Source organism: Perca fluviatilis, chromosome 14 (genome assembly GCF_010015445.1).
Source record: "Perca fluviatilis chromosome 14, GENO_Pfluv_1.0, whole genome shotgun sequence".
NCBI lineage: Eukaryota > Metazoa > Chordata > Actinopteri > Perciformes > Percidae > Perca > Perca fluviatilis.
In genome coordinates, this window is record NC_053125.1 from 15762120 (window position 1) to 15786069 (window position 23950).

At 40.0% G+C, this 23950-nt stretch overlaps 2 protein-coding genes across 3 annotated transcripts; both read left to right on the forward strand.

Annotated features, from left to right (window-relative positions):
- The first annotated feature begins 3579 nt into the window (after positions 1 to 3579).
- Positions 3580 to 11934, forward strand: tp53 (tumor protein p53). Of its 2 annotated transcripts, none has more exons than XM_039822844.1 (11): positions 3580 to 3708; positions 6414 to 6522; positions 6606 to 6687; positions 6848 to 7033; positions 8150 to 8324; positions 8658 to 8770; positions 9107 to 9216; positions 9454 to 9578; positions 9665 to 9774; positions 9865 to 9935; positions 11227 to 11934. In XM_039822844.1, exons 2-11 carry the CDS (start codon positions 6455 to 6457, stop codon positions 11321 to 11323), a joined length of 1137 nt encoding a protein of 378 aa, XP_039678778.1. In that variant the 5' UTR covers positions 3580 to 3708; positions 6414 to 6454; the 3' UTR covers positions 11324 to 11934. The 2 variants fall into 2 exon arrangements, with proteins under 2 accessions (XP_039678778.1, XP_039678779.1); XM_039822845.1 differs by having other exon boundaries at positions 3581 to 3708; positions 6434 to 6522.
- Positions 11935 to 12105: 171 nt separating this feature from the next.
- LOC120573245 (receptor-type tyrosine-protein phosphatase eta-like) lies at positions 12106 to 23244 on the forward strand. The gene is made up of 12 exons (XM_039822843.1): positions 12106 to 12965; positions 13054 to 13168; positions 13813 to 13901; positions 14939 to 15539; positions 16292 to 16537; positions 17412 to 17657; positions 17927 to 18047; positions 18978 to 19117; positions 19241 to 19489; positions 21118 to 21384; positions 22403 to 22500; positions 22677 to 23244. Exons 2-12 carry the CDS (start codon positions 13120 to 13122, stop codon positions 22743 to 22745), a joined length of 2175 nt encoding a protein of 724 aa, XP_039678777.1. The 5' UTR covers positions 12106 to 12965; positions 13054 to 13119; the 3' UTR covers positions 22746 to 23244.
- Positions 23245 to 23950: the final 706 nt, after the last annotated feature.

Below are 23950 nucleotides of genomic sequence, written 5' to 3' on the forward strand. Positions count from 1 at the left end.
CAAAGACAAGGGCGTCTGGTTTCTATAATGGAAAGTGAGAGAAAGTGCTGTGATTACATTTTAAGATTCCTGTTTAAATAAACAATGTATCTGAGGATGAGTGGAAGGTTTGCTGAGGACCAAATTTGGGCCCTAAAATGCCCATGTTACATAATGTTGACTGGCCTTTTAAAGAATTATAAACTCTCTCTAATGTGGTGCATCTTACTCATGAGGTGCAACATTTGCAGTATTGTGTTGAAGAATTTTTTTTTTTTTCCGAGCTACAAATCTGTGAAGCATCATCTATAGAGGGAAAAATAGTAGCACTGCACAGGTGTTGGACCTTAGATGAACCCAAGTCAGAGTCCATCACGCCACCAGCTATGACTCAACATTTTTAATGGGGCAGCAGAGAGGGGCTCGTCTTTGACGCCTGGGCTCCCATTGTCATTGTCACTTCCCAACAGCAATAAATCCCTTTCTATTTCAGATCACATGTCAAAGGGGTCACACACCATACCTCACCCTGTTCCACAAACCATCCCCTTCTGTTCCACACAACAAAGCTTAATCCTCCTCCAGCAGGCAACAGGTGGATCCTAAATTTGGCATTAGTTATTAGTTTGGTTAGCAGTGTAGGTGTGGTCAAGGGAAGTTTGGGACACTCAGTGTGTCCGAGGCAGGGATTAGGGGGTGTGTTGTGGGAGTGTTGCACTGGGCGGGAAATGTACAGATCGGGCAAAGAGCTCAGTGGAAAAATATCTGCTCTAGATCTCTCAATCAAATTATTTAAGTCCACCCCTTGCAGACACACCTCCACATTACACCACTCTCTACATCATGCCACTCTCTCCTAGGAGCTTGCCGCCTTTGCCTTTTCCTGCCCTCATACGAACATTGAGAAAGTGAGGAACCGGACACCCCTCATCCAAAGCCAGGGGCCCCAAGCACAGTCATGTGTGTGTCACTCTGACTAAATGTAGAGAAACTTTACACCATCAGAACAGTGGCGTAGAGCCTCACCAACATAGTTTAAAGGTTCGTGTGCGTAACCATGGGCAGACAGAGACGATAGATTTTCCAAAAGTATCACATGAATTCATACAGAGAGAGCCAAAAACAGTAATAGAACTGCAAGTACTGACTGAGAAGATGGTATAAATAAGCATACACGCACAACCTTGCTACAAGCAGCCACTATTTTTATCCTAAAGCACGTGTTCAGCACTATTTACAATGCAAAATGTCACCAAACTGGAGATGCCAGCCAGTGTGCATGTTACCAAACTGGAGATGCCAGCAACTGTGCCAAAAAGTCACACACACAGCATGTGACTGCCCTCTATTGCTCACCCAAGTGATTGAAATACTCCTCCTGTGTGTGTGTGTGTGTGTGTGTGTGGGGGTGTCAGCTGGTTCAAAAGCATGTTACAGTAAAGCTGCGTGATGGAAGGCAGGTGTGTTGCACTTTATGGTCAGTGTTTGAGTGTGACAGACAATAACATTTGCATCAATTTGCATGTCAGTTCAGTTATTTGCTGGGAGAAAAACTCTGATCATAAACCTCCGACACAAACATGAGTGATTGGTTGTTGTATAGATACCATGTATGAACATTATGTGACACCATACAGTGAAAAGGCGGGATACACTGTACAAAATTTGACTCAACTACCAATTACCAACCTTGATTACACAAAGTCCAAAACAAAACAATTGAAAATAAATTTAAAAAGGAAGGACGCATGCTGCGAGGACCTAATCTGCTGAATCCCACTGAGGACAAACCACATGTGCTTGAGACATAGTACCAGATGAGGAATAGATCGACAAATCAGGACTGTATCCCTCTGGGCTTGATGATCACTGGAAAGGCTTCAAAACACCAGTGGTGGAAGAAGTATTCAGATCCTTTAAGTGAGAGTTCTAATGCCACACTGAAAAAGTACTCTCTTACATGTAAAAGTCCTGCATTGAAAATGGTACTTAAGTAAAAGTATGTAAGAATTATCAGGATAATGTACCTAAAATATTCAAAGTAAAAGTACTTAATGCAGAAAACATTTTAGAAACTTTTAGAAACTGAAATACACACAACATCAGATTAGTTCTGCTGCTACATTATACACATTCTCTTTTTGCTTTCTGCCCTGGTCCTGTTCTGTTAGACCTCACTATTGTATCTTTAAGCAGTCCCACTGAGATCAAGTTCATAGTGGACTCGCTGGCACCATTAGCACATTCACTGAAAGGTCAAACAGCCACCTAGCCCCAAAGTGGCACCATAGACGAGAACCAACATTCAGTGTGTACTCTTTGGATGTGACTCTTGCCAGTTCAGGACAAGACGGCAGCAGTGATACACAAGTGGCCCGACGCAGCTGCAGGCACCTGAGTGAGGTCTTGCTTGGAGTTTCTCTGCAGCTCTCAGTAGCGTAGAAGTTTATCTTATCAGCTCAGGGGCATTTGAAGGGTGATGAGAGGCGACGTTATCCACCCTGTAAGAGCAGATTATGAATTAAACAGCATCAAAGTGTGAAATTAACTGATTTAAACTTTAGTTTTTAAACCCAATCAGTATGGTAGGACTGTTTAAAATCACGCAGGAGGAAACCATCCTTGAAATTTCTTGAGTGAGGGGACGCTGCTTTAAAGTTGACCTCTGACCTCCCTGGAGAGAGATAGAATCAGGGGGATAGTCACCCCTTAAGATAGCTTTATAGGAAGTACAACTGCCAGGTGTTACAACTGATTACTGTGCATTTAAGCTACTTTATGCTAATGATTCTGATTGTACACAGGACTGGTTCAATTTAAATAAAAAAATATACAACTTCTAATTGGACCAAAATAAAATGTACTGGGCACTTATAGTTTTAATGAACTCTTTCCTTTTTTCTTTTAAAATTTCAATTTGCACTGAGTTTTCTGAAGGCGAACTATAGCCTACATTTGCAGTACAGTATTCATGTGTGTTTTTATTTTGTGTCGAATTTATGTGAATGTATGTTCAGTGTATGTTTGCCAGTTCAAAGTACAATTGCTTGTCACTGGGATAGTATACATATTGAAGTAGGCCTAATGTGTCAAGATACATTTTATCACTCCGCATACATAATAGCTCAGTCAGCAATGGTGTAAATTAAGAAACAGTTTGGGTTATTATATATTAGAAAACTGCTTTAATTGTGCACAAACTAAGTATACTTACAAGTTTGGTGGGTGCAGTAAAGGCTACTTTTTAATTTATTTTTAATTTATTTTTAGTAAAGGCTACTTCAATTTCATTTTTATTTCCATACATCATGCTGTCATCATGTTGCCTTTAGTGCCTTTAGTCAGGAGAAGCTTGTAATTATGTTATGCTTTCTTTTGGAGAAAAACAAATCACTTAAAAATCCAAACGAGACTTTTACAGTCCTAATAATTCTACAAATATACAGCCATTACCTATGCAACTACCCGTCGGTTTGTTATACCTACGGTTGTTCTTGAGTTACAATATTTCCGATAATATTAAATGCAGCAGTTGTATTTCGCTATGTGGCAGAACGCTCTGTGATTGGACGCTGAGTGCACTTAAAAATGCGCCCCTCCCCCCAGCCTTTTTTGTGGGATTCCCCGACGACAACGTGTTCGGCTCACAATATTTTGACTTCCTATGTTTTTGCTCGTCCCTACTTACACGCCAGACAGATTTATCTTTCACTGCAGCAACGGACACAAGTAAGTAAGAGTAGGTGTAGTCATCAAGTGTAATTATTTACACTAAGCCTTGGAAAACCACTTATTTGTCCGTTAAAGAAAGTTTTACGGCGCTTTAGCTTGTCGGTCGAATTCCAAAACGTACTGCTAACGTAGCTAGCTAGCTAACGCTAAACTCGCTAGTCAACACAACATTGGCAGTGCACTTTAATTGCAAACCGAACCCTTATTAATTGATACAGTCAATAGTTTTTGCTTGTCACCACATTTTGGCGTTTACTTCATTTGTTGTTGTAATTATTTTAAATATGTCGAGTCGGTGGCCGAATAAAGCTAACGTAGCTTCATTCAGTGTGTAGGCCTCCTGCTTGAAATTCAATGGACTCACTGTAACGTTAGCTAGTAGCTAACGTTAGCAGGCTGGGTGGTTTCTCGTGCTAGCTATTTGTTTTGAGGGGGCGGGGCGAGCACTGATTGTAAAGGCAAACGTTTTTTACGTGTTCTATTATATTGGAGTTAGACAGGCTAATGGACGTTAACGCGACTAATTTTCAACTACGTGAACTCGTATTTCATGCGTTGCATCAACCAGAGTTTTATCATTCATTCATTTGACCGATAACGTTACACCATTCACTCCTACTTTTGCAATGCGTACTGTGAGTGTGTTAGTTATGTTGAAACTATTAGTCGACCGACAGAATAGTTATTCGAAAACAGTTTTGATAAACCAAACTGTTACATATTGTCATTTATCAAATCAAAAAGTCACAACATTTCCTTGTTTCATCTTTTCAAATGTGGGGATTTACTGCTTCTCTCTGTTTTGATGTATCGTATAACATATTTGGATGCTGGACTAAAGGGGTGCACGATAAATCGTTTTTATAATCAATTAATTATCAACTTGCGCAATTAACCCATCGTGAAAGACAGGCACAGGGATTCTTTGAGTTAGTTAAGTGTCGCTAAAGTGGCCAAGATAGCGCAGTTGGTAGAGCAGGCACACATACATAGAGGTTTGTGCCTCGAAGCAGTTCTCCAGGGTTCGAGTCCGATCTGTGACGATTTCCTGCATGTCTTCCCCTCCCCCTTTCATACCCATTAAAGGCGAACAATTGTAGTTAGACGGCACTTAAAATTGCAACAAGCATTACTTTTATATCACGGTGGGGGCTCCTGACTAACTTTTTGCCTTGGTTGCACTGGTGCACCTAACCTTTTTTATTTAGGTGCACCAGCACAAAATTTAGGTGCACCCAAGTTTTTCCTTGGGTCGCTGTTAACGCTGAATGGTGATACACAATATATAGCTCTGTATTTTTTTTTACAAAGTGGGCTAAATGTTCAGTTTTAAGTCAAAGCCACTTTTCACAAGCTCTTTTATTAAAATAGATTACCAGACATTACCAGTTTGAAAATATACAGTTGCAACACATGTAAATGAAAATTATCTGAAATAAATAGCCTATGATCTCTCTCTCTCTCTCCGAGAAAGCTCCTTCACTTGTTTTCAACAACAATAACAGACTGATTAAAAGAGAGGACTCCCTATTAAAATAGAGGTTCGACTTCGGACTGCAGCCCTTTCCTGCATCTCATTCCCTCTCTCTCCTCTTTCATGTCTTTAGCTTTCCTATCAAAATAAAGGCCGAAATCTTAAAAAAAAAAAAAAAAAAACGGACAGAGGGAGTGTGATGGACTGAAGCATGCTACTCACAGAGTGACGGCTGACTCATTATGAATGGGTCCAGCACGGGTCGAATTCTGTATTGTCACTGCGCTGCATTTTTATGAACTATGATATTCTGGCCATGGGTCACATCTCTTGCCCAGGTCCAGCAGGCTCCGTCTTACACGCTATATTACTCAACGAACTGAAGTTAGTTTCATTTAATAACTCCTAATGTGTTTTTCGCCGTGGCTGTCACAGTAACAGTTGCCAGCGGAAACACTGGTACCAATACAGGTTTCCCTCTCATACTAAACAATATACAGCTGTGTTAATAACAATTAAAACTGTAGACAAATGTCAGCAGTTTGGGCCGGCGGCGCTGTGTTTCTCCATGTTGCCGGGGAGCCGTGTGCGTGTGAATGGGGGCGGGGCTGCGCGGAGAGTAAGAGGAGAGATCAAAACACAGGCACGGCTTTACAGAAGGAATGGGTCATGTAACACAACATTAAACCATATCGATATAAACGACATTGCTTTGTTCGTGGAGAGGTAGTGATGCGAGGACGTTAGGTGCACCGGTGCAACCTAGGAAAAATCTTAGTCGCACCCTTACAAATTTTGGTCGCACTCTAGAGCCCTGTAATTGTTAGCCTTTTGTGTTCAGTTTTTTTTATTTTTATTTATTTATCAACAATTTGTTGTATTTTAACATTATACTGAAAGCAACAGAAAAGCATAACTGAGTAAACTTTAATGTTTTATCGCAAGTAATATTGTTATTGTGATATTAAACACCATTCATAATTTTTTTCATATCGTGCACCCCTATTTTAAGGACATCAATGTGAACTCTTGAAAATTGTGGTGGTTATTTTCTAACATTTTTTGGCCAAACCATTATTATCTAAAAAGTAGACAAATAAATTGATAATAAAATAATTGTTAGCCATACTTGATAACCATGGAACTAGTCAAATGGAGAGTTTGATAGAGAGCAAGTTTTTACATATGTCATCAGTTTAACACTTACTTCCTGTTGATCCCCACACAGCACACATTTTTTTTTCTCAGCCGTGGAAGGAGGGAAAATAAATGGAGGAGCAAGGGTTTGACACTATGCCACTGAGCCAGGACTCCTTTAAAGATCTATGGGACACTGTGTAAGTTATGTCTTAGATGACATTTAAAAAATGCCAGTTTAGTTCAGAAAAACAGGCTAACCTTTTTATGTTTGTTTTTGCAGGCTAACTCCCTCCATCTCCACTATTCCCACAGCAAATAATGGGACTGAAGCATGGAGACCAGATGGAAATATGGATATGCTGGTAAGCATGCCTACCCATGCCTCTATTGAACACAATAAGTTAAATTGCAGCAGGAGAAAGCTTGCTGATATATATTGGTCAATATTCATATAATGGTAACTTGAATCTGAATTTATTCATGTATAGAGGCAGAATGACTCTCAATTTCCTCCTCTTACAGCTCATCGACGATCATGTCTTGCGGGGGTTTGATGAAAATCTCTTTGAGTTTGCCCCGGAGATTTCCACCAAAGACGGGGTTACTCCCCCGGCCTCCACTGTCCCCGTTACTACGGACTATCCAGGGGAGTATGGCTTCCAGCTTCGTTTTCAAAAATCTGGCACAGCAAAGTCTGTAACTTCGACTGTAAGTAATCCCATTCTCTCGTTGTTGGTGTCTTGTAAATGTGTTGCAGCGAATTTCAATATACAGTATGTATCGGATAACTTGAATATCTGTTCCAAACAATGTAAGACAAATTACTTTCAAATTCAGCAACTGAAGACTGTACTTAGGGCACATAGAGTATTATTTTAACTGAATTAATCGACAGGATTTGCAGCAGATTATCCTGCAACCAAACATGGCAAGGAGCAAAAGTTTGAGCCCATTTTGTAGGAGACAAAAGAGATTTCTACAGCTGCTGAGTTTGCCATTCACTGCTCAACAGAGTTTCGATCATCCATAGCATGTGATTCATACAGAAACTCTGCTCCAGTATTGTTTTAATTCACAAAATTAAATCCGAAGTAACTATACAGAATTTTCAAATTTTGAGTTTTGGAAATTAAAAAGGTTTTGCTATAGTAAAATCACTTTTTATCATTTTATCACCCACAAAATTAAAATGTGTAAAACACTGAAAAAGTTGTGAATAGACAGTTATCTTACCTTTGTGTCGCCTTAAAAATCCATTCTTTCGTATTTCTCATGGTGGCATTCATGTGGAATCGTAATTCATTGTGACGATTCGCTAAATTTGAGTCAGTCACTGCATTTGAACAGCCAACGGCATTAATGTTTCCACCGTGACTCACCCAGCAGTGCGCTGCAGTTGGTCAGTTTAGTTAAGGTTAGGGTGCTCTGCCCTGAAACTCCCGCCCCCTGCAACTTGTGCTCTGCTCTGTGGGAGAGGTGCTGTCTGGTTATAAAGCATGGCTCTGACATGACGGGACATGTTCCTGCGCTGTCTTCCTCCAGCACAGAATGGGTTAAAAAAAAGGATAAAAGCAAGGTAAAAATGTCTTAATTTGACATATCTGGTTTTACTTATTTGAAGAACTTAACATGTAGTTTTTTTCTTTTAGACAAGAAAGAGTAGTTAAACAAATTTGATGAAACATTTTGTGTTTAACTTTAAGTTTTTAAAATGGTGCCCTCGATTTTTCCGGGACAGATCTCGGACCAGTGCTTGGCATAATGTACTCAAAGCTATGTTGCTGATAACAATGTGTATGTCTTTCTCCCTGTGCTTTCTGTCAGTATTCAGAAGTCCTCAACAAGCTGTACTGCCAGTTGGCAAAGACCAGCCCAGTCGAAGTGCTGGTAAGCAAGGAGCTTCCTCCGGGTGCTGTCCTCAGGGCCACAGCGGTTTATAAGAAGACTGAACATGTGGCTGAAGTGGTCCGCAGATGTCCCCATCACCAGAATGAGGACTGTAAGGAAAATGTTTTGGTGAAAAATTGCTTTGTATGTACATTGAAGAATGTTTGTCTTTGCTTAAAGAATCAGATTTGGAGCTTAATATATCTTGAGATGATTTTAATTAAAAAAACAAGGGGGTTAGCTCAGTTGGTAGAGCAGGCGCACACATATAGAGGTTTACTCCTCGACACAGTGGCCGCGGGTTCGAATCCGAACCGCAGCCCTTTGCTGCATGTCATTCCCCCTCATTCTCCCCTTTCATGTCTTCCATTTGTCCTGTGGAAATAAAGGCCTAAATGCCCAAAAAAGTATCTTTAAAAAAACAAACAAATCTTTTTCCATTTAGGTGCAGAGCATCGCAGCCATCTGATCAGAGTGGAGGGCAGCCAGAGAGCTCAGTATTTTGAAGATCCGCACACAAAGAGGCAGAGTGTGACCGTCCCTTACGAGCCCCCACAGGTATGACTGCCCCACTCGATCTGTCTGAGGGGGAACTTGTCAACTACAGCAGTTATTTTTACCCATTCACATTTCCTAAAATGTGACCTCCAAGAGTGAGTATATGAACAGTGTCATTATAGTATCATATCTTAGACTGGAAAATCTATGTCCATAAAGTACAGAAATTGTAAAACCATCTATTAATGCGTTTCCCAAATAAATAAAAATGGCTGCATTTAGACACACAGAAGAGTCCATGAGGACTTTGGGAAAATAAGTAAAGTTGCCCCTTTTCCCAGATTGTATACACTTCAACCGGCAGTAAATATAAATTGTTCTACTTTTCCGTTTCAGTTGGGCTCAGAGATAACAACCATCCTGCTCAGCTATATGTGCAACAGTTCCTGCATGGGGGGCATGAACCGCAGACCCATCCTCACCATCCTGACCCTCGAGACCCCAGAGTAAGTCTTGCTTCTCTTTTAACAGATGTCAGTGGGAGTGTAAATGTTTCTTCTGGGTATAAAAGAAGTGGTATTGCCACAGTGTAACTGGATATACAATTTTTTTTTACCCGTTATGGTGTGCATTCGGGCTAAAAATGCCCATTTCTTTATTTTTTAAAGTTGTAAAAAATCTTCATTTCTTTGTGCTGCCTAGGAAAGCATTCTGCCCCTTACTTCTGTTCATCTTCTTCGTAGGGGACTTGTTTTGGGCCGGATGTGCTTTGAGGTGCGTGTCTGTGCATGTCCTGGCAGGGACCGTAAAACTGAGGAAGAAAATAGCACTAAGATGCAGAACGGCACCAAACAAACTAAAAAACGTAGTAAGTTTTTGCTGCATTACTTGAGATTTCAGTTTCCGTCCCTGCTTGCTTTTCCCGTGCTAACTTCACTTTTCACGTTTCTTTAGAGAGCGCGCCGGCTGTGCCTTCACCTCGGGCTCCTGACGCGACTTCTGTGAAGAAGTCCAAGTCTGCCTCCAGTGCAGAGGAGGAGGACAAGGAGGTGTATGCTTTGCATGTAAGTAAAGATGCATACTGTTATAAAGCTGGACGGCTTTACGATAGGTTTCATTCTGTTTGACTAATTCCCCTTTGATCTCTCCTGCAGGTTCGTGGTCGCGAGCGTTATGAAATGCTTAAGAAAATCAATGATGGTCTGGAGTTGCTGGACAAAGAAAGGTAAGAAGGGCGTTCTTTAAAACAAAACCGCCTAAATCACTTTCTGAACCATGACTTCTGTGTACCGTTCCATCCCTATCAAATGCCGAAATAACGGGGCTTTTATCGTGAAGAACTTCACAGCCGCTACTTTGACCACTTATTTCATCGTCAACTCCAGACAGCTCTGTAGCTCTGGTAATGAGACCAATAAATAACAGAAGGAGATGACATAAAAGCAGTAAGTTTTGTAGTAATGTCCTACATATTGGTGAATTCGGGACGCTTTATGAAACAAAAAAGTTATTTTCAAGGCAACATAGCTGCCGAGAGCCCCGACGTATGTAAGAGCAGGCCGCACCAGAACAAAAACACTGACACGTCACTAACGGTATAGGATAATAACTAGAGCTGTAATCGGGCGTTAAATGTTCGGCCCGAAAAGGACCTAGCCCGACAATCGGGCCCGAGCCCGACAAGTACATTTTGATTGACCAGCTTTTTAAAAGCCCAAACCAGTTTACTGCCGACTGTACAAAAGGCCGTCTATCAGCAGCGATTAGAGCGCACGTCTGAGAATAGCGCGGACACGTTTCACACCGCGAGCGGGCATACGCACCACTCAGCGGAAAGGGGGGGTGGGGAAGAGACTGCGCCGCACGCACACAGCTCTTTTGTCTTTCGTCAAGAATGAGTCATTTATACTTTTTCTACATCATTTATTCATGACTAACGTAGTCTATAGGCCACTTGGAAGTGGCCACGCAACCTGGAGCGCAAGCCCGAGCCCGTGTAAAATGATAGACCTTAAGACCGAACCCGTCGAGCAGAGATCTTCAGCTCTAATAACATCCCCAAACACACACGGTTCACTCAGTGGTTTCTGTGACCTGAAAAATACTTAGAATCAGTAGGTAGTTCTGTTCACAGTTGAGTAGGTGGTCTTTAATGTGGACGCAGGACACATTCCAGTTCTCACTAATATTAGAATGTGGACTTACTCCCTCTAAATGCTTTTTTTGTGATCCGATCTCAGTGCTTCCTGAGTGTTTTCACCTGTACTTCTTGTGATCCGATCACTCAGATGGGATCTTGCTACCAGGTGAAAAGGGGCTGTAACTGTTTTAATCCTCAACTCCATGGCTGTCTTATAAAGATTGCCTGCCACTAGAGGTCACTGTGTATAATGTTAAACCCACCTACCGCAGGTCAACGGAGGTTATTGTCATAAAAAAAAACTTTCAAATACACCAAATCTGTCACAACTGCTTAATTACTGACACACTGGCTTTGTCCTGCTTTCTCTCCACAGCAAAACCAAGACCAAGGTTTCTGTGAAACATGAGTTTGCTCTGCCTTCCAGCGGAAAGAGAGTCCTGCAAAGAGGAGAGAGGAGTGACAGTGACTAAGAAGCTTGTTGCCTTGATCAGGAGAACAAATGTCCTCTCTTTCTCCCTCCAAGCCATCGGGTGTATTTCAGGCTTTTACAATACACGTTATTGAAACCCCAAATCACCTCCTGCCTCAGTACACCAGAAAAACTTTAAATAACTGTGCTGCAAGTTCTGTAAAGTGTTATTCCGTTTTGTACGTTAGGAAATGAATAAAGGTTTACTAGATTATGCAGAGGAGAGCATTATATACAGTTAGCAGCTCTGCCTCCTCCTTAATGCCCTTATTGCATTTAAATACAATACTTTGCATGAAACAGGATATCGGGGTAGGACTTAAAATTAGGAGGGACTGTATTTGATCAGTGTTAATGCAGGGGTTTTCATGTGAGTTTTAATGATTCCATTTTGCAAAGGATCGTATACAAGTCACTGCCATTTGTTTAAATTTGAGCTTGTAAAACTGGAATGGATGTTTACCTCCATTAATGTTGCTGTATTACTCTCTTCTTGGGTTGAGAAAGTTCAATGGGCCTAAATGGTTAAGTTCTGATTAGATGTCCTATGCAAGCAGACATAAAAATGAAAGTTAGAAACACAGGCCAGAATAAAGACTGCCTGTAATTTTGTCTGGCTGTAAAACTCAGTTTAATTAATATTTTTTATGCATTTTATCCCTGTTTATTTCCAAGGATCTGTGTGACATCAGCGGCCTTACCTTTTCAATGGTGAATCCGCTTTAGCAGGGAACATGTACGGTTATGATTTTTGTGAAAATGAACAGTAGATTTGATAGATGAGGGGCTGGCTGGATCACCCCAAAAGCTAATCAACTTTTAGTATTTGTAACTTTTTATATACAGCAAAGAGCTGACAAAAATAGCAAAAGAGGAATTTTGACAGAAATAGAGGACAATTTGGACATATGTGCAACAAAATACTTAGGGAGGCAATATAACAAGAATACCAACAATTATGAGGTGCAAGCCACTCTGTTAATATATCAGAAACCACTGCCTGTGCTAAACTGATAAATTGTGATTTGATTTTATGTTTTAATTTTTGGCCTCAGCCACAGACCCTGCAGTTTGTCACCAGCACTTCAGTTTGATGTGTCTATTCACTGTCCGCCATTTAACACGTTTTGTTTTCACACTGCCAAAAAAAGTATACTTAAAGGCATTTCTTTGTTGTATTTCCGTAGATTATTTTGGGAACTTAGTTTTGTATAAGAGGTTAATCTTTATATTTTTTATTGTCATTTTTTTTCATGGCTTTTTTTTTGTACTAATTTGCATTTTGTTACTCAAAGCATTCAGCCAAAATAAATGCATAATGTGAAATTGTTCTTGTAGTGTCTGTTGCAGTATATAACACACAAAAAAGTTTTCTGTCTTTGCTCCCTGCCAGTTTATTGCACTTCTTCCTTCTTTTTTTTAATTTTTACATCATCCCGCTTCAAGTACTTTGCATGTTTGGAGGATGGATGCAAAACCAGGAGCATCCAAAGTTATTCATTTCCTTGTGTTGAATGGAGTCTTGTGTTGCCAGTCAAATGTGCTGTTGTTTGATCTTCTGGAACAGTTATTTTGTGTCTCGTACTGAGGGATCATTTCCTTCTGTTGAGAGAAGCTGGTCACAGGATGCCTCTGTAGATTGGGTGAGTACTGATATATGCACAGTATTAGTTAAACTTAAGTTAGTTTAAATGTATTTCATTTGGGTCCTACCTTTTTTTTTTTTTTTAGATAAAATTTTTCAAGCGGCTGTCCTCTGGTGAAATTTCATGAACCTAGTCTCTACAGGAATCAAACATGGGAAAGATATCTCTCCAGGATAAAGTCCTTATCTTACTTTCTTGGGGTGAGTATTTTTTATGGTATTCACCTGCAAAAAGAAGTCCTGAATTTTTTAAGTTGAAGAAAAAGAGTTAAAGCTGCAGCCAATGAAATCTATTTGGAAAGCTAAACACCGTACGTTTGTGAAAGCATGTTTCATGCAAACTGCTTAGAGTTATGTTATAACGCTTTAATAAAAAGAACTGAATATTTTTGATCTGCAGTTTATTGTCTGCTGTATCTAAAATATTACTGCCAGGTCTGAAATCTAAATAACTTTTGAGGAAACTGAGGTACAGTATGTTCTGTTTTGTGGCTTAACAGCAGACATATGGTTAGAATTTGATAGATTACTCTGGGTTGTGTATAGAGCCAAAGCCATTAATCGATTGGTTGATCGAAATAAATCTAAATCTGCAATTGTTTAGATAGTCCATTAATTATTTTATTACATTTTCCAGCAAAACCCCTTTCATTTTATATCCTAATAAATTGAATGTCTTTGGATTTTGGTCAGTTGTTTGGACAAAGCAGGCAAATTAAAGATGTCACCTTGGGCTTGTAATGGCAAGAATTCTTTTCAGGTCTTTCAGAACGGATCCGTTACTTGACAAACTTAAAACTTGTGTCGACAAACAACCAATCACCTGTCTGTATGTTTCTCTTCAGCTCTGGTGTTGATGTTCAGCGCTGCAGAGCAAGACTACTTCCCTCGTCCAGATCCTGTCACCTGGGATGAGGCCAGGACACACTGTCAGGTACAACATGAAGCCCAGGTTAATGTACAAAAAGAGGCTAAAACATATCAGGCCAGATGAAAGTGTGTGAAAGATACTGAAGAGGTTGTGATTTTTAATTGGTAAGGCACGTGTGTTTGAAGCAGCATGTAATGATACTGTTGTCAAATTAAAACTGGTATTGTGTTCAGAACTTGTAATTGGCCGATTTACTTCCATGTTGCTCTCACGCACTTTGTAGTTTGGATTTAATTAGTGAGATTAATGCTTATAATTGCATTTGCCACCCCGTCGGATTTGAAATTGTGTGTGCTTTCTGTTTAAACCAATGAGAAACTGAGTTTTGGACTGTTGAAAGCACCTTACACCAATATGCTATAGCTGCTCGGTTATTACCAATTTTGTTTAAATCATAAATTTTGATAGTCATTTTAGGATGTCACAACTACCTATACCCTAATCAACACTGACTTGACCCAGTTTATACAAAACAAAAAAGCTCTGCACTAGAGCCCCACCGATAAATGCTTTTTAGGGCCAATATCAATACAAGTATTTGGTGATTTAAAAATCCGATATTCCGATACATCGGCCTATATATATATATATATATATAATCCAGAAATGCGTAACAAAACATAAACAGATTTCCCTAACGTTAGTTATTTGTAGTTATTTATGAGTCCTCACTAAAATAATATGATAATGTTTGTTTTATTGTCACAACAGAACAGAGGAACATCAAAATATATTCAAGTTCTGATAAATGTAAATGTATAAAAATACAAACTTAAGATATGAAACTTAAAGGGTTAAACACGAGTGTTGCCAACAGGGACGTTGTAGAGTGTTCTCTGGTGGATAAACTATACAACACCAACACTCATGGTTGAAGGGTGTTATGTCCGTTTTATATTTTATTTTTTAAATATTCATTTATCGGCCATTATAAATGCCAATACTGATAGTTTGGAAAATGCCTAATATCGGTCGGGCTCTACTCTGTACATACAAGATCTACTGTAAAAGATTGACTGTCGTCTTTCACGTCCTGTCAGGCCTGTTACAAAGAGCTGGTGACACTGACTCCACAAAACATCCAAAAACTCACCCAGAACATCACCTCTGACTACTGGATCGGCCTCCGCAAGAACTTCTCCTGCACCAGCAACTGCAGTATGTACTGGTCCCACTGGGCCAACGGGGATCCCCTCATCTTCCAGAACTGGTACCCTGGTTTACCTAGGTTTAAATCCTCCCCAAAACGATACTGCTGCAGCTGCAGCTGCTCCTGCAACAGCCATGCAGCAATGACTACCCCAGGAAAGACAAGCTTCACCACATTCACAAACTTTACAACCTCAGATGTGACAAACACGACTGACATGAGCAGTTTCACCGACATGAGCAGTTTCACCGACATCACAAACCAAACTGCGACAGACTTTAATCTCTGGAACGCTACCACCCAAAACACTCCACCCACTGCAACGCCCAGGATGCCGGTAGAAGCAGAATGTGTGCCATCACCTACGCTGACCCCGCTTGTCCCCGAGACTGATGTAAACTACATTGAAGACTCTTGTGTGGCCATGCTGAGCTTTGGGGCTTGGGTTGAAAAGAACTGTTCGGAGCTTCTGCCTTACATATGTTATGATGGTAGGACTCATTTAAAGCCCCTTTGTTGTTGGCGCTATGATTTTAGATCTCAGACAGTCCAAACATAACCACTATAGATGACTTGTGCAGAGCAACTGTAAGGTGTCACCTGTCGCACTGCACCCGAACAGTAGCTTTTCTAATTAAGTAAAATCTAATCCTGGGCAAAATTAATAGAAATAAAAACGTTTGTCGCCGCAAACAGTACTTATAACATACAAAAAGAATACAACTACACAGAGTGATTAGCTCAGTAAAGGTATCCTGTCCCTTTTTTTTCTTAGATTCATTATTAATTATTTTAATATTTTAAGAATTTCACCCCACATACTGAGACCATCACTAAGTTTTGTTCATGACACAGCAACTTCATTTATTTAAGGAAGTGACCCGTTTTAAGGCAACGTTTTTAAATTCAGCCAATTATTTTATTTCCATTATTTGGTCTAGCTAAAAATCTTTTGTTAGTCTCTATAATGTATGATACAATTTATATTACTATACATGTGGCCCCACACCTTCACACACTACATTTTTTCGTTTTATGTGAAGCACTTTGAACTGCCTTGTTGCTGAAATGTGCTATACAAATAAAGCTGCCTATTTTTTGGGATCAATAAAAATCTATCTATCTACAAATTCAGAATGATACACCCCATTTTTGAAACCTTAGTCATTTTCTGTGTATTTTCACTTTCCTGGATATCTCAAATCCTTTGCCAATGAACAATCTTCCCCTTATTTCCACGCAGATCTTTTCTTGAGCCAAGTCAACGTGACCAACAAGACGTCTGAGAGCGCCTTTTTAACATGGCTACCCGGGCCTGGTAACATCAGCCATTACCTCATAAAAGTGAACGGAAGCCTGACAAAATTGCTGGCTGAAAATTTGACCCATGACCTTGTCAACCTGACAGCAGGCACCGGCTACTTGGTCCAGGTGATCCCGGTTAAATGTGGCAGACTCCTCAACCCGCAGATGGTCGCCTTCTACACCAGTGAGTTTTCCTCCCGCAAAATCTGACTGCATTAAAATAAAGCTTTATTTAGATTCATTTTTTTGCTGTTAGAGGACACTGATCACTGTTTATGATAAACAAGGTCCTATTGTCAGCTCAGATTTTGCTTTTAATAATAGTAAGTGAGGAGTAAAACGAGGAGAAAAGGCAAACTAGCATCATCATAGTGTTTTCATAATCCAACTTTAATGCAGATTATTTTCAAACCAGATTACCATTGTTGCTTTACGATTTAAAATACACACTGATAAATTAATACACAGATTGTTAAAAACAAGAAAGTAATGAGCCCGAGTAAATGTTAATAGACTGTTATATTCTTCACTGTTTCTTGTTACTACATGTAGATATAACAATGATAACCCGGACTACGATGGAATATTAACCTTTTATTAGCCTGATTAGCCTTTATAGCACCATGGCTAACACCAACAACAGACTCTAAACTTAGCCACAATCCATCAGGTGTATCTCAACTGTATTATATAAAAAGACTGTATTTATATAGTGCTTTTCTAGTCTTAACGACTACTCAAAGCGCTTTTATATAGTACAGGAACCATTTACATACATTCACACACTGTGGCCGAGCCTGCCGTACAAGGTGAGACCTGCTCATCAGATAAACACTCACACATTTACACTCCGTTGGCGCAGCATCAGGAGCAATTCGGGGTTTAGTGTCTTGCTTAAGCACACTTCGACATGGGACTGCAGGCAGGGCCAGGGATCGAACCACCAACCTTCTGATCGGCAGGCGACCGCGCTACCACCTGAGCCGCAGTAGTAATAATGCCACCGTAGTAATAATGCAAACACTTGTAACCCTGATTATGTCTATCCTTTCTTTCAGAACCCAACAAAGTGGGAAACCTCTCAGTCACCAGCGTGACAGAAACCTCTGTCTTCCTGACGTGGAACAAACCAGTTGGAAACCATGGTTTCTATCTTATTGAGGTCCAGGGTGGTCAGAAGATCACAAGTGACACAGAGAGCAAAGAAGTCAACAGTTTGATACCTGGAAGCCTTTACACGTTCACCGTCCATTCAGTAGTCAATGACACATGGAGTGAAGGATACAACATCAGTACATACACCAGTGAGTTTAGATCGCATAAAACTTTACACAAATAAAAGGATTATAATGCACGAATTTTAACAGAAAGTACATGTATAAATGAGACCACTGAGAGCACATGCAAAGCTTGTTCAGTGTTAGATGAGGAAAATGTTTATAGCTGGTCATTTTGTGCTTACATCATATAAAATTCAAAACAGCAGAGGCAGTGACACCTGTGAGGTTGTTATTGGGGTGGTTGTCTGTAATCAGAGTGATGTGTCCATTCATCTGTCTGTTCTCTCTTTCAGAGCCCGGGAGAGTGTTGCAGCTGAGGGTGTCTAATAATACCCAAAACTCAGTGCTGCTTAGATGGAGTCCACCTGAGGGAAACTTCACGAGTTTCTTTGTGAATGCTACGTATGACAATAAGTATGTAGATAGATACTCTAGATCTACTTAAGTTACTTTTAAATTCACATATATGTACAGCAGTGTCAGTCCACCACTTTAGTGGAAACTAAATATTCATCCATGGTGCCCAGAGGATGAATACTAATGACCTTGGTCAATTCTGAAATACTTAAGCCTAGACAAAATTAAAATTGACTTTTATTTCTCACCTCATTTTTAAATCTAATTTTATGTTGCCTTAAAATGATTTAAAGGAACACGCCGACTTATTGTGACTTATTCACCGTATCCCCCAGAGTTAGATAAGTCCATACATACCTTTCTCATCTCCGTGTGTGTCATAACTATGTCTGACGGACCCACCGCTAGCCTAGCTTAGCACAGATCCTGGAGGTAACTTGGCTCCATCTAGCCTACTGCTCCCAATAAGTGACAAAATAATGCCAACATTTTCCTATTTACATGTTGACACGCACAGAAAAGGGTATGTATGGACTTATCAAACTCTGGGGGATACGGTTAAAGAGCTAAAGTGCCAATAAGTCAGCGTGTTTCTTTAAACCCCCTATTTTGGAAGTAAAACTGAAAGTGAGCACATAACTGTTGGTAGTTATCCCTCATTGCATAGAAAAACTGTGTTTACTAACTACATTAAGTCAGAGTTATTCATGGATAATTATACCTTTTTCTTAACCAAATAAGTCTGTCTAACCTGGTTTTGTTTTAAACCTGTGTGATCATCTGACTGCTCCTGTTTGAATGACTTTTAAATGGTCTGAATTGTAGTGATGGTGCTTCATAAGAATAGAAGTGATCTCCCAAAATACAAAAATAAGTTTCAATAAACTGTTATTACCTTTCTTTTTTTTTTTTTTTGTCACTCTGGAGATGCACAGTTGCCTCTGGCAGCAGCAATTTGAATCATGTAACTGTTTCTCTTCCCAACAGTAGTACAGAGTTTAACGTGGGGAAACAAACTGAAGTGAATGTAACAGGGCTGCCAATTGGCACCAAAATAACCCTCCGTGTGACAGCACTGACCAATGGCACTCTGAAGGGAGAAGAAGTGACCATCGTCACCTACACTGGTAACTCTGTGTTTGTCAGTTGACTGCTACTTGTTGGTCGATAGAGAATCCATGATTTATTTACAGAAAAGAAACTTTTGCTGCGTTGAATGTCACTAATCTGACTTTGTGACTCCTTCCTAGCTCCTGGACCTGTTTCAGGCCTCAATTTGGTTTCAACACATAACTCCCTCACTGCCAACTGGACATCATCTGGGGGTAATGCTTTCATCATCGAGCTCTACTTGGATGGCCAAGAAGTAGACAGAAACAACATAACATCACTTACGACGTGCTTTGTTGGACTGAAGACTGCAGCCAATTACACAGTGAACGTCTACGCCTTTAGCGGAAATCTCAATAGCAAGCCAGTGAGAAGTTCCTGTTACACTAGTAAGTCTCCTTTGCTGCATTTCCACTGCATGTTGGAAGTTGTGGATAGTACCTGGTCATTTTTTTTGGTAGGGCCTCTGTTAAGGTTCCAATACTAAAAGGTGGAGTTAAAACACTGCAGACCACTGATTGGTCAGCGAGAATTGTCACTTTCACGACACGGAACATCCTGCCCATACTCGCCATTTTTAAATATCTAAGCTACCGTTGTTACTGCTTGGCTCAAGGCCGGCAACAAAAGGGAGGTCACGCACAGATAGATTTACAAAAATGTAGTTTATTTAACTAAATATACTAATAACACAAATTAACTAAACATAAATGCAATAGTAGGGTGTGTAAATGTAGTAGACATCAGTCGTGTTTGCCATGTGTGGATGAATGAATGAATGGTGTGTTGTAAGGTGTAACAAACCAAACAAAGAACAAAATGGTGGATGATTGCAGGAGGACCAGCTGAGAGAGCGTGAGACTCCCAAGAGGGCAGTCTTTTATGCCTTCTGTAAGCCACACCCAGATGGCCAGGTACAGACGACCCTCCCAGCTCCACCTACCCGCCCACCCCAAGTACCTGCAGACAAAGGAGCAGGACATGACAGGCAGGCAGGTTGGGAAGGGTCGTCACACCGTCAATAACGACCGCACATTTTTTTATTTACTCGACCCAGATTTGAAAAAAATGTCAGCCTGCAAAACTAGGAGGTAGACTACACCTTACAATTGACGAAGTGTATACATTGTTTCTGATGAAAGGATCCACTAAGTGTCGCGTTCAAGATTTCTCTCTGTCTAAAACGAATTTCTCCTTTGGGAGACTAATAAAGAGACTTTGACTTTGAGATGATGTCACGGCAGTTTCCTGTGGCACTATGACAGTCAGCTAAAGCCCAGATTTGCGACGAGACGAATTGGATCTTGCAACTTCTTGCAACGAGCCGGTCTGCAGCGTTCTGAAAACCTGCCAATTCACTCTCTGTCTCGCTTGACCATAAAACAATAGGCTGAGGTTGTTGAGGCTCTGTCTAAAACTCAGCCATTTCAACCAGCTGTTTGTAACCTGAAAATAAACTGGATTGTGGATCATTTTATTTCTATAGTTTATAGCAGACTTTACCAGCTGACTTCTCTATTGGCTGTTGAAACAGGTCTACTAACGCTCTAAAACCAGCCTCTGCGACTTGACCAGCTGAGTCGCAGCAACACCATCCGCTGGCTTGAGTCCAGTTGAGATGGGCTGGTTCAGACTGCAAATCTTTGGTCTGAACTGGGCTTAAGAATCCCGCCTACGCTGGTTACTATCTGCAGTGGAAAATGAAATGGGCAAAATACTGGTACCAAAAGTGAATAGAGTCGAGCTGAACCATGCAGTGGAAATGAGGCAGTTGTCCCTTCTTGTATTTTCTTCATCTGTGTTGATTTGGCCACACCTGTGGTTACTGGTGTGATTTAGTAAACAGTGAGGCTGATATCAGTGAGATAAAATTAAAAACACTCACATTGGATTACATGCTGCCTCTTTTCCTGTGAATCCCTTGTGCAGGGGAAAGCAATTGGACCCTGCAGGGAATGGCGGATTGATGAAAATCTGATAAGTCACTGCCTCATTTCTTTCTTTTTTTTTTCTTCAGAGCCATTGCCACCTACTAATGCCAGAGCCATTGACTGTAATAAAAAACAAATCACCATACAGTGGGACGCCCCTGAAAACGTATCAACAACAGCAATGTACTCTGTGACAATCAACTCCAGCTTCTGGGACATCAGCTGGTCTAATACTACTAACTACACCCGCTACACGTTTGTTGGCTTGAAATCAGGGACCAGGTACGACTTTGAAGTACGAACAGTGGCTGGTACAGAGTACAGTATTACAGCACGTGGGTCAAATTGGACAGGTGAGACTCTCAGACCTAAAAGACCATACTGTTTGTTTTGCATGCTTTAGCCCTATCAGCAGCTAACTAGTGTACCATAAAAGGGTTTTCCTGGCTCAGAATGGGCATTCGGTGGGGTGCGGGGGACTACGCACAGCAGTAAGCATGATCAGTCAGCGTACAGTAAAGGCAAAGAGTCTGTGTTACCTTATTTGGCAGAGATCTATGCATTTACCTGTTATTTCTGACAATTTGATAAACAAAAATGTATATTATGCTTGAGTAAATAAAATGCCAATTAACAAAACTGGTAAAAAAAAAAAAAAATGTATATTTAAATAAGTCAATGGAAGAGTCCAGTACCGCCTGACTCTCATATTCAAGTTTATGTTCTGCTTGTTTAACGGTTGTTTAGTAAATTGCTCTTATAAGCATTTAGAGAGGATTTAAATAGCTATTTTTAATTCTCAATTGTTATCATTTTGGTGCTGGTGATTTCCCTTTGGGACTGGCTAAAACCTCTTTGGGGGGTGCCAAAAATTCCTCTATGCAGGAAAAACCCTTCTTAAGTTTATAGACTTTTCTTTTCATGCGGCCGTCAGTTTCTGTTTGCTAAAAATGAAGTGGCATACAAGGAAACGCTTGAGGGTCAGCTGTTCAAAAGCAATGCATTCACAAGCTGTGTTTTTGAGAAATCAAACCCAGAAGGCAAACAATAAGCAAACATGAAAACGATTAAATAACTTTGGTAGCTATTCATTGAAAAGGTTGCTGCACACTCTCATATCTAAGTTTTTATTTTTATTTTTGAGGCTGATTATGATATTCAGCAAATGCTTGTTTTTTAACTGAAACGCAACACAAATATTTCGGAAAGATAGCTGAATAGTGTACTACTAGAAATGAGTTGTGCAACTAGTTCAAATTATGATGGATATTATGTAATCTTCCACATGCAAATTTTACAGCATGGATGAGAGTGTGCCTCTTTGTTCCTACTTCCTCAAAACACATCTCACAATCTCTGTTTGTTCCCCAGTTGCAGAGATCAGGGAAATCGGCCTGTCTATGTTGTGCACTTCGAATGAACCTCTCCTCTGTGATACTAACACCACAAGGAAACTTGTGTTTGAGAAGGTACGTCGATTACCACATGATCAAAAAAAAAAACAGGGTTTGGGAGGTAAACAAAAGGTAGTTTTATTTCTCCAAATTGTGTGATAAGGAGTGGCAAATTGTTTAGTTTTTTTTAAATACAGTTGGTTTAAAAATGTATGTCCATAAACAGCTTGTGTTTGTGTGTTTTGTTGCAGTTGCATTCACATTTCAACAATCTGTTGGGGGACCGTGTTATCTGGAATCTCACGAAGCAGGAAACTTAAAACAAAGGAACACAAGAACATTAATTTTGCTTTGGTTTTTTCAATATGTATTGGTGAAGGTATTTTAGTGTTTTCTGTCTTGGGTTTACTTTTTTGCACTATACTGCTGCTCAGGAAATCAAATATTAAGTCACAGTGTGTAGTGAAAAGAAGAATTAAGTCATTATAATGTCTTTTATGATTTAGAATCTAGTTACAAGTTGACTGCTCTGACTCTATTTCATATTTTTAATTCAAAACAATGCCACAACATAAAAACTATAATAACTGAAATGTATTTCCTACTTTTGCTGCTCCTGGACTGCTTTGTGTTTGTTTTATATCATTTTATTTCCCTTGATGTTCTTTTGTGTGTATGGCCCATTTCCAACAGGAAAAAATATGTCTGTTGTAACTAAATAATGAATAAAGAAAGGGTGAGAGATTAGTTCTTCAGTGAACTCATTGAACATGTTCCAGCCGTAAATAAAGTTTTCCAGCTGAATACACATCACCGCAACTTTTTGAAGTCTTTATTGAATAGACTACGCAATACTATTACACTAATAACAATGTTTGTGTAAGGTATACTCCTTGCTTCTATTCCTGAAATAAGACAATATTTATAATGACAATAAAAACAAATGACCTAAGTTCCCTTTTCTTTAAAAAAAAAAATATTTATTAAATTTCCAAACATAACTGATAACAAGTAGCATGTTCAACTCTGACCCTCAGTTTCCAATCTAATTTTAAATAACTAAAACAGAACAGATAAAAGAAAAGCAGAAAGAAACAAAATAGCCGTACAAAAAATGGGAATTTGATCAGCTATGAGAAATGAAAAGTCACACACTCCTTCCTTTATAAACAAACTTGATTCCAGACCAATGTGAGAATCACCTTGACCTGATGGCTTTGTTTGATAATGAGAAGATAATCAATAGAGGCAATAAGCAGCCGATAGATCAGGTCAGGTCAGCCGTTAAGTGTCTGCTGTTATAAGCTGTTATGTCAGGTCCAGGTTTGCGCTGTATTGCTGCACATAAAACACATCCAGGGTGTGAGATGGTGCTGTTAGAAATAGTTACTGCACATATAAGCTGCCGGTACGCCCAGCCTGCTTCCACTGTTAAACGGCAACAAGCCGTTTAGGGCTCAGAACTGTTGATTTTGAGCTCCCATGTTGAAGAGAATGGCTGTGATATGAGGACTGGGGTGGCACA